The 11,284-nt window shown below is 38.6% G+C and overlaps 1 protein-coding gene across 2 annotated transcripts; it reads left to right on the top strand.

Annotated features, from left to right (window-relative positions):
- The first annotated feature begins 817 nt into the window (after positions 1 to 817).
- LOC120077791 (2-alkenal reductase (NADP(+)-dependent)-like) lies at positions 818 to 7,098 on the top strand. 2 transcript variants are annotated; one of them, XM_039031827.1, is made up of 5 exons: positions 818 to 1,139; positions 1,547 to 1,724; positions 2,489 to 2,655; positions 2,977 to 3,059; positions 6,482 to 7,098. In XM_039031827.1, exons 1-5 carry the CDS (start codon positions 912 to 914, stop codon positions 6,858 to 6,860), a joined length of 1,035 nt encoding a protein of 344 aa, XP_038887755.1. In that variant the 5' UTR covers positions 818 to 911; the 3' UTR covers positions 6,861 to 7,098. The 2 variants fall into 2 exon arrangements, with proteins under 2 accessions (XP_038887755.1, XP_038887756.1); XM_039031828.1 differs by having other exon boundaries at positions 1,013 to 1,139; positions 1,424 to 1,724.
- The last annotated feature ends 4,186 nt before the right edge of the window (positions 7,099 to 11,284 follow it).

Genomic DNA, 11,284 nt, shown 5'->3' with positions numbered 1-11,284 from the left:
AAATCAGACATTTTCCATATATATGATATGAATATTGTTTAATATTTATTTATTTTTATTGTACAGAATAATTTTATCGACGATGTTCAACAATATTCAATGCAGAACAACTTACCAGAATTGGGTTCAATGTGTCAGCAAACATTGGTCAACGTAGAAGGTATTATTCAACAAACAAGACGACTCAATGTTGCTGACACCGATCGAAGACGTATTCGTCGTAGACGACAGCGACAATAGGGTGAACCTAATTTAGAGGGACACGAAGACAACCCCAATGAGGGGTAAGGGCCAGGGGGGTCGTTTTTAAATTTCATGTAAACTTTCATTTTCAAATTGTAAATTAAAAAACTAATTATAAATATCTTTTAATATCATGATATTTTTTTTTAATATGAGTACAAGATATTTTCATTGTAGATTAAATATATAATTAAATTTAATAATGAAGGAATTTGTAGATCAATTCCTAAAGTTTTAATATTGTTGTACATCTACAATTAAAAGAAAAATAGTCAACAAATTTTTAAAAAAAGAAAAAAAGTTAAGCAAATCGTGGACCGGATCCACGAGTTTGCATCAATCAACCAGTTAGCCGATGTGGTGCTGACTGGATTAAACGGTGGTACACGAGTTTGCCACATGGAAATGTATCGGGTACACGATTCCACTACCTCAATTTTATCAATAGTTTTTGAAAACACTTATTCTTTAAAAAAAGTTTCCTCCAACCATATTTTTGTCATTTTTTTTAAAAAACTATATATTTTAAAAAAATTCCTTTAAACGTTGCATCACGTTTTTGGTTGGTTTTTGACGCTGCTATACCACAAATTTGTTTGATTTTCATTTTGCGGGCTAAGCTGACCTACCTTATTGTTTGACACGAGCATCTCCACGGAAGAAAGTCAATGGCGGTCATAGGCGAGGAAGTGAAGAACAAGCAGGTGATTTTTCGGGATTATGTCAGTGGGTTCCCTAAGGAATCAGATTTCATCCTTACCACCGCTACGATTCGCTTGAAGCTTCCTCAAGCTTCAAATGGCGTTCTGGTCAAAACACTCTATCTTTCTTGCGATCCCTACATGCGAATGCTCATGGATCGTCAACCCTCTGCGTTTTCTTATTCCCCTGGCTCTGTAATTTCCCTCTCTCTATGATTTTTTTCTCTCTCCCATTGATTACTTTTCTTGTTTCCCTTACGAAATTTGATTGGGATATGTTAACAAGAGCATAGGTCAACTTATATAGAGCTATTAACCTCAAGGTCTGAGATCGATTCCCACCCCATACTTTAATTACACTACCTTTGCAAAAAAAAAAAAAAAAATGATGATCTGGGTATGCATAAATCATCCCCCCAGTTCCATATATTTGATGTTGGTTATGATGATAACGAAGGAAAACTGAATTTTCATTGTAGCTTACTAAACGGGAAATTAAGATGAGGAAGCTTCAGATGCAGGAAAATGAAATTTGTTGTGAGAATTACCATTGAACTCTTAGGTTTTTGTCTAATTCTCTGATGGAAAGGAAACTTTTGCAGTTACTATTTGGGTATGGAGTAGCTAAAGTTTTGGAGTCTGCCCACTCGGACTTCAATGAAGGTGACCTAGTTTGGGGAATGTTGAAATGGGAAGAATACTCTGTTGTGGAGGACCTTGGAAATTTCATCAAAATCCACCATACTGATGTCCCCCTCTCATATTATACTGGAATTCTTGGTATAATTTCTGTGTGTCATTGCCCAAAATTTCAATTTGCTAAATATTATAGTGAATTTGGGATGATTTTGATTTTTGAATATAGTTCTTTTAAGCAGAGTACGTTTTTCCGTTTTGGATAAGAAATTTTGGGAGGAGTAGCATAACTAAGAGCACTTAGAGTGTTTTTTAGAATTCTTATTGTCACTTTTGGTGAATTTTGGAGGAGAGTTTTTCTAAGTGACAAAATGCCATTTTCCACCTTTCTAAAACCCACTCTTATTCTTGTATTCTTAGAATTTCTATTTCATCTTTGTTACTTCATACTTTTTTTTAATCTTAGTAGTGAATTTTCACGTTTATGGATAACAAGGACACAGAGATGTACGGGAAAAAAAATACTTGATAGATCTGAATAATTCACCACCTACTATTTGCATTGTTTCGTTTTCTTGAGCTTTACATGGAGGCTGCAGCATTCCTGTATAGATGATGTAGGATCTTGACTTGGATTTATAGCTCCAAAGCAAGCATGTAGCACTCTTATTGTCGAGATTGATGACTTTGGGTTTTAGAACAATATTTTCCATACACAACTTGGCATTGTTTATTCCTAGTTTGCAACACTACGGAGCCCATAGCCAAAAGTAAAGGATGAGGATTGTCTGCATGTTTTCGTGGTGAAACATGATTCTTACATGTATGATAAATAGAAAGTGATAAATGTCGGGAGTAGTTTTCTCACTGGTTGAACGCTGTATTTGATATAGAATTAACCTTTACAGGTATGCCTGGTATAACTGCTTATTTTGGATTTCATGATATATGCTCCCCCAAGAAGGGAGAATATGTGTTTGTATCAGCAGCTTCTGGTGCAGTTGGTCAACTTGTTGGCCAATTAGCAAAGTTGATGGGTTGTTATGTTGTTGGGAGTGCTGGAAGCAAAGAGAAGGTGAATCACTGTTTTAAAGCTTGCTTCGATATCTTCTTTCTCCCAAGCATCCGTTTCTCTGACAAAATTCAGTTTCGTGCAATAAGAAAACTGTTCATTCTCTGTTCAAGACATTCATCTATGCAAATGTGATGTTCGTTATTTTCTTTTATCAGTATTTGCTTGATAGATGCACATTTTCTGTTGAATCTTAATTTTGATCGTCTTTGTGTTGATCAATAAACTTTCAACGTGTTTATTTTAGTTTTTTAAGTTTCAAATTGTGTGTTTTAGTTTTAGTCCATTACAAATATCACTCTCTTGTATGTATGCCTGACATAGATTGAACTGCTGAAAAACAAGTTCGGATTTGATGAGGTTTTCAACTACAAGGAAGAACGTGACTTAAATGCAGCATTAAAGCGGTTAGTATCTCTTGACAGATGTACATCATAAAAACATTATGGAAAATTGTCTGAATCAATAGGAAACTGTATTCCCTTTGAAAGAAGAAGATTTATGTTGTGGAAATACCCTTTCGATTAAATAAAATTTATAGAGTAACTGATCAAAAACTACTAAAACTAGTTAGTAAACAGCAGGAGATCGGGTCGATCCACAAGGATCCTACATTCAAGTTCTCTAAGTTAAATTTGTGTAATGAAAGCGATAAAAGGAGGGGAATTGACAGGTAAACTAAAATGTAGGAAGATAAGATAGTTGGCGAGAGAGTAAAGAGAGATAATTAAGAGCTCACCAGACTGATTCAGAGATGGTTGGGAGTGTTCCATGTTTGCCAATTAAGTGGCATTAAGTTTAAGCATCGATTAAGACGAGCCAGATTCAACTTAGCATTTTTCTGTTCCTAAGGTCTATCACGTAATGTGATAAACATAGGACATATCATGAATCAATACAAACACAATGTAACCTATTTGTTACACGAATTAAGTATGCAACTGTTACAATTATGGATAACCAAAATATACATAGCATACATGAGCAATCTACACAATAAATGACTACTTGAACATACATTGCCCTGTAAGACCCTTAGTTTTGGGAATAGTAGGATTATTAGTAAATATTAGGATAAGTATTAAAAGGGGTAAATTAGTAATTAGATAGGGAGTTAGGTTAGCGTTTTTTGTTATAAATAGAGTGAGTTGAGTAGGTTGAGAGGAGGTAGGAAGAATTTGGTGGGAATTTCCTTTGGGGAATTTGGGAGAGGCTAGCCCTCTCGAAAGGCTAGGGTTTATCTTGTTATTTTGTTTGTGAGTTTATAATATATTTCAATACATTTTCCTATATTTCTATAATTTAATTGTCCTTGAGTTTATTCTATATTTTTTAGTACTGTTCTTGTTAGCAGGGTTCCTAACATGCCCCGAATTCAAACAAGGAGTAGAAAACAATAAAGCTAAGAAACTCATATGTAATAAGTCAAAATCTCACAAAATCCATAAGTTAAAGCCCAAAAAACCTTTAAATTGGTGTGTCAAGCCTAGTTGAGCATTGATCTCGGAGGTTGAAATCATCAATTACATACCAAAATCAAGTAAAACTTTAAGGGTTTTGGCTCCAACCTAAACCGAAACTAGAAGTCCCTAAAACCGCCACAAACTGACCTAAAAATAAGAGAGCATTATATACTCCTCGCCAGAGTGTTGATGCTTACAGTGTTGGCCCCTATGCATCGCAACATCCAGTGACATTGCACATCATTTCCATGTGAGAGCACCACGATACTGTTAAACAGCGTTGCAATGCTTGGCCTTTGTATTCCATGTAGCGTTGATCTTGAGGTTTTCTTGAATAAGCTTTCAAATTTTCCAATTAACTCTGTTGGAAACAGCAAGACCCTCAGATGACGAAAGGACAGCAGCAAATGGTCAGGTCACGGCAGTCGAGTAAAGAATAAAACCTGCAAAATAGAAGCTCATTATAGGCTAAGTCGCGGAGCTCACTCTCTTTAAGACGTTTCGTAGCTCTGCCCAAGTGTGTAAACAGATCAGGAATACTACTCTACTAGCCATAACCTATAAAGATGCACTTGTAAGCTCTACTAGCCAACTTTCTTCTTTTTGGGTCTGGAATCCTTATAAAGGCTAGATAACCCCATGTTCTAAAGTAGGACAAGTTTGGTTTCTTATTCTTGAGAATTTCGTAAGGTGAAGTTTTGTTTTTAGACTTTGGGATTCTATTTAGGACATAACATACGGTAAGGATGATTTCACACCACCACTAAGACGCGACTCCTAAACTAAGTAAAATAGTAACTACTGGCTTAGTTAAAGTTCTATTTTTCCTTTTGACTTTTCCATTCATTTAAGGAGAATAAGGTGAGGTCTTTTTGTGTATTATTCCATGTGAGTTAAAGAACTCATTAAAACTGCCCGAGTCGTACTCGGTTCCCCTATCACTACGAAGTCTTTTAACCTTTCTATTAAACTGATTCTCTATTTCAGAAACAAAAAGTTTGAAGGCATCAAAAGCATAACTTTTGTTTTTCAGCAAATACACAAAAGTAAAATCAGAGCAGTCGTAAATAAAAGTAATGAAATATATTTTACTGTTCCTAGTCAAGATGTCATAACGCCGTTGTTGCTAGTGAGGGCCATTAGTGATGTGGCGGTAAACACATCTTAAAATTGTTGGAAACGACAAGACCCTCAGACGACGAAAGGACAGCAACAAATGGTCAGGTCACGGCGGTCGAGCAAAGAACAAAACCTGCAAAACAGAAGCTCGTTATAGGCTGAGTCGCAAAGCTCGCTCTCTTTAAAACGTTTTGTGGCTCTACCCAAGTGTGCAAGCAGGTCAGAAATACTGTCATGTCGTCTCTAGGATAAAATAGCCTAAAAAGAAAACCCGATCGAAAATGCACCGTTACCGACTGGAATACACCTTTCTGACTAACTGCTTGAAAAACGGAAAGTGGAGTGGAAAAATAGGAGAGGAGAACTGAGAACTTCCTTTCGAAAGGAAGTGAAAAGAAGCATTGTGTACTGCTGAAGGTCACGCCTTTTATAGGCCTTCAGCGTGGAACGGTCGAGTGAGAAAGAGGCAAATAGCCTCAGAATGTGCGAGGGGCTGGAAGACTCACACGCCTCGCCTGATCGGACGGACGGCGGTGGCACGCGTGTGGGACATCCACCAAACCCACATTGGTCTATCTCCTGACTTCATACAAAACATGGATACCCTTGGGGCCCAAACTCAAAGCTCAAGGTTGGAGTACATAAGGGAGGCTTCCAAATCAAAATTTTCCAATGTGGGATTCTCCAACCAAAGGTTAGTTTCCTCTTATTTTTGAAAATTAAATTTTCACCCAACAAACTCTACTTCGCCCTAAACGCTCTGAAATGCACCACATGCTCGATTTCCTGAAAGTACAACATTTAAACACATTAAACAATTCAAACCAACAAGATTATTTGATATAAGATAGCTCTTGCTTGGAGCTATCACCCTTCCTAATTAGGATTCAATTGGATAGTTTAGAACCCGTTTTATGACTATTTGGTTTTTGAAAAATAAGCTTATAAACATTGCTTTCACTTTGTACTCATGTTTTCAAAAACCAATCGAAGATTCAACAACTGAAAAGAAAAAGTAGTTTTCGAAAACCTGTTTTTATTTTTAGAATTTGGCTAGGAATTCAAATGCATCTAAGAGAAAGATGAAAACTAGAAAAATTGTGAGAAAACGAGTATAAATTTCAAAAACATAAAACTAAAAAGAAAATTGTTAATTTGTTACTAAACAGGCCTAAAGTATTTGAGTTCACATCCAATTCATAATCTTGACAATGGATCCTTATTTTTTCATGTTGTTTTGGTGGCAGGTGCTTCCCTGAAGGTATAGATATTTACTTCGAAAATGTAGGCGGGAAGACGCTTGATGCAGTGCTTTTAAATATGAGACCGCATGGTCGGATTGCAGTATGTGGAATGATATCTCAATACAACCTCGATCAGTCAGAGGGCGTGCATAATCTCATGCATCTTGTACTTCAGAGGATCCGCATGGAAGGTTTTAGTGCTCCCGATTATTTCCATCTTAATGCCAAGTTCTTAGAAGCAATGTTGCCTTATATCAGAGAAAGGAAGATAAGCTATGTCGAGGACACGGTTCATGGCCTCGAGAGCGGCCCAACAGCTTTGATTGGACTCTTTAGTGGTCGCAATATTGGGAAACAAATAGTTGCCATCTCTACAGAATGATTCAGCTGCCGTTGGTTTCTTCTGCAATTCTTTCTCCCTTCCATTTGGGTTTTGGGTCTTGTATGTCTTCAAATGGGACCATGTATAAGAAATAAGTAGTTTCCATCAACACAGAGCAGCCCAGATACTTTATTACTATCATCTGTAGAATATACTAAAGGTTAAGACAGATGGTTGGATTGTATGATGTAGCTTTGTGCTTGAAATAATGTAAGTAGTCTATTTTTTTTTATCAGTACTTACAATTTAGTCAATTTCTTGTTTTCCAAATGATCGATAAATTTGTTGGATGAAGGATCGATCGACATACTACTTAGGTGAATTTTATGAAAACGGTTGAAAGTAGGGTTTTAGCCCTAGGGGCTTTTTTGTCCTTTCACTGTATTCTAGGGTTTCCTACTTCTCTATTTAAACGTATAGCCTCTATGTATCCAGTGCATCAATTCTAATAAGAAACTTCTATATCGTGGTTTTTTCTCCCTATACTAGGGTTTTCCACGTAAACCTGTATGTGCCCCTTTTTCTCCTCTTCCCTTTTCATCATGGTATTAGAGCATGCAGATGAAACCCTGACCACCATGGATGAAAACCCAACAGGAGAATCACAGAGGCCATTAGTTGACAACAATGGCACCGATATAGCCATTATCGTGCAAAACGCCATAGAACGGTATTTCCAGACGATTCTCCCACATCTCCACAGAATTGACCAGTTGACCGGAGCAAACAGTCATGGTGCGCCTCAGATGGCTGGAGTCCAGCTGCAGCCAATGCCCCAACTGCCATTGACCGGTGCGATCCAAGCCACGTAGCAGCAGCAGACCTATGTGATTCCACAAATCGGTGTGATCCCAACAGCCAGCACGATCCCAGCCGATTCCAGTCGATCCCGCCGCAACCGCAACCTTCCTCCAGCCAATTCTAGCTGCTTTCAGTCGATCCTAGCCATGGCTTCCATCCTATTAGAGTCAACCCTAGTGACGGTTGCCATCCAATGCCGACCAGTAGCAGCCCCTTATTCCAGCCATATTTGAGCAGTAGCTTGGACCAGTCGTCTCCTATGGTTGGAGGGTTTGAAGTTGGGGAGTCATTATCTCACTACCCTTGAGGTCAAGGTGGTACAATCCAAGATCAATTTACCCAGCTTCAACTTCAGATTAAACAGCAAAACGAATAAGTTCAACAACAAATAGCTACTCTCAGAGAAGCTCTGGGAACGACCTCTAATGTATAGTTAGACCTTCCTTCAAACCTATCGATCTGTTCAGGAAATTTAGTAACCTTTTTCCCTGCCTTATCTACAACAAATTTATTTTCTAGGGTAATAGAAAATTCTACTAGCTTTATTGTAGGGGAGAAATTAAATGGTTATAATTACTTTTCTTGGTCTCAATCTATTAAAATGGCCCTCGAGGGTCATCATAAATTCGGATATCTAATGGGCGAGATACCGAAACCAAGACCTAGTGACCCTCAAGAATGTATATGGAAGGGAGAAGACTCCTTGCTTCGGTCTATTTTAGTAGGAAGTATGGAGCCTCAAATTGGAAAACCCCTACTATATGCCATCACTGCACGAGACATTTGGGAGGCTGCCCAGAAGCTATATTCCAAAGGATAGAATGCTTCCCAACTCTATACTTTATGCAAACAAGTCCATGAATGTAAGCAGAGAACGATGGACGTTATAACTCACTTCAACAAGTTGTCTCTTCTTTGTCAAGAAATGGATCTATGTCGTGAGATGGTCTGGAATTGTTCGTGTGAGGGAGTCTTACATTACCAGTCTAAGGAGACCGATCAAGTCTATGATTTCCTTGCGGGGCTGAATTCTATGCTCGATGCGATACGGAGTCGGATAATGGAAACTCGTCCGATACCATCCCTGATGGAAGTTTACTCTGAAATTCGCCTCGAGGAAGACAGGTCCAGTGCTATGAATAATACACTGATTTCGCCAACTGACTTTGCTGCATTTAAAACGTCAGGTCATGTCAATGATAAACAAAACGGCAAGCCAACTCAAGTATGTGAACATTATAAAAAGCCCTGACACACCAAAGATCAATGCTGGAAACTGCATGGTCGTCCATCTAACGGTAAATGACGTCAGTCAGGTTCTAGACGATCACTGGTAGGTGAATCAGAAACCGGAGGTCCTCAACCTGAGAATCAGGAAACCAGCCAGAGTAACCCCAGTACAGTGGGTGTGAGTGTGATCGCCCAATAAGGCACTCTTCAATAATTTAGCCTTGTTAGTATAACTAGTAGCAAACCGTGGATTCTAGATTCAGGGGCCACAAACCACTTAACTGGATCCTCTGACCAGTTTCTTTCATATTATCCAAGTGCTAGGAATGAAAGAATCAGAATCGTTGATGGGTTTTTTGCTCTTGTGGCTGGGAAAGGCCGTCTTTCTCCCTTTGAGGGTTTGGTTCTCCAAGATGTGCTGCATGTTCCTAAAATATCTTATAATCTATTATTTGTTAGTAAGATTACAAGAGATTTGAAATGTCGAGTTACTTTCTCACCTGATGCTGTTGTTTTTTAGGACCTGAACTCGGGGACGACGATTGGCACTGCCCGACATGATGAGGGGTTCTATTTCCTTACTGAAGATGCTTCTTCTAGGATATGTGATAGGACTAGTTTACTTTCATCATGTTTTTTTACCTCGAAAATTGATTATATGTTATGGCACTATCGTCTCGGATATCTTAGTTTTCATTATATGAAATATTTGTTTCCTCGTCTATTTCAGAATGTTAATCTTTCTAACTTGACTTGTGATGTGTGTATCCAAGCTAAACAACCTCGTGTCTTACTAAAAGCTCAGCCTTATAAGCCTTCCAAACCATTCACCCTCTTCCATAGCGATGTTTGGGGTTCTTCACCTGTTACTACTACCACTGGTAAACAATGGTTTGTAACCTTCATTGATGACCACACTAGACTAACTTGGGTTTTTCTTCTCACCGATAAGTCTAAAGACATGTCGGTTTTCCAACAATTCTACAATTCTGTAGAAACGCAACTTAACGCAAATATCGCTATTATTAGAAGTGATAATGGTCGGGAGTTTTTTAATAATACTTTTAGGGAATTTTTAGTCTCTAAAGTAATTGTCCATCAGAGTTCATGTGCATATACTCCTTAAAAAAATAGAGTAGCCGAACGGAAAAACCGTCACCTTATCGAAGTTGCTCGATCCCTTATGTTGTCAACTTCATTTCTGTTCTATTTATGGGAGATGTTGTTCTAATAGCAGCTCATTTGATAAAGCGAATGCCTTCTCGAGTCTTAAAATTCCAAACTCCCTGAGACTGTTTCAAGGAGTCCTATCCCGATAATCGGCTTATCCCTGATGTTCCACTTCGGGTGTTTGGGTTGTTGTGTTCGTCCATACTTATGGTCCTAGTCGAACCAAGTTTACCCCCCTGCTCAGAAGTGTGTCTTTGTGGGGTATCCTCTTCATCAGGGTGGGTACAAATGTTATCATCCTTTCTCCCGAAAATATTTTATCTCAATGGATGTGACCTTTCTCAAAGATCAACCCTTCTTTCCCATTAGTCCTCTTTAGGGGGAGGGCACTAGTAAAAGAACTAATTGGGGTTCGAGTTTGTTAGTTTTACCTAAACCTATTCCTGTCATAAGTATCAACGAACCCATTCTACCTACTGAACAAGTCCCATGGATCACGTACTATAGGAGGAATCTCATGAAGGAAATAACGCCGCCTGTTACTTCTCCGGCTCCAGTCCATGAGTCAGAATCGGCGTCAGTTCCAGGTACTAGTAAACTTATCCCTGATAATAGTAATATTTATGTTGAAAATGATGCTTGTGTTGAAGATGATGTAAGTAAGGACAGAGAAAATGGTGATAGCAGTTGATACAAGTGATGGGAATTGTGAAAAATCTGTTCCAGCAGAGAACATTGTTGAAGGTGAAAGAGATCCCTTAGAAGATAAAGGGCATGAGCAGAAGGCTGAATGCAGTGAAGAGTTAGAGGAGAAGAAAGACCATGATGCCTCTCTTAACCTTCCTATTGCCTTGAGAAAAGGTACGAGATCCTATGCAAAGTATCCATTGCAGAGTTACTTATCTTACAGCAACTTGTCGCCTGAGTTCAAAGCCCTCACTACAAGCCTAGACACAGTTACAATACCGAACAATATACATGAAGCGATGAAGATTCTCGAATGGAGAACTGCAGTCATGAAGGAAATGAGGGTGCTTGAGAAAAACAACACTTGGAACCAGGTTACCCTTCCAAAGGGGCACAAGGCAGTCGGGTGCATGTGGGTGTTCACCGTTAAATACAAGCCTGATGGAACGGTTGACAGGTACAAGGCCATATTGGTTTCTAGAGGCTTCACTCAGACCTTCGGAATAGATTACTTCGAAACTTTCTCTACTGTAGCG

This window comes from Benincasa hispida, chromosome 5 (assembly GCF_009727055.1).
Source record: "Benincasa hispida cultivar B227 chromosome 5, ASM972705v1, whole genome shotgun sequence".
Taxonomy (NCBI): domain Eukaryota; kingdom Viridiplantae; phylum Streptophyta; class Magnoliopsida; order Cucurbitales; family Cucurbitaceae; genus Benincasa; species Benincasa hispida.
This window is presented reverse-complemented; position numbering and strand designations above follow the sequence as displayed.

Coding starts and splice junctions, on each gene's coding strand:
- LOC120077791 (XM_039031827.1), top strand. CDS start 912: ATGGCGGTCATAGGCGAGGAAGTGAAGAACAAGCAGGTGATTTTTCGG. Junction 1,725..2,488: donor ATATTATACTGGAATTCTTG/GTATAATTTCTG, acceptor TAACCTTTACAG/GTATGCCTGGTATAACTGCT. Junction 2,656..2,976: donor GTGCTGGAAGCAAAGAGAAG/GTGAATCACTGT, acceptor TGCCTGACATAG/ATTGAACTGCTGAAAAACAA.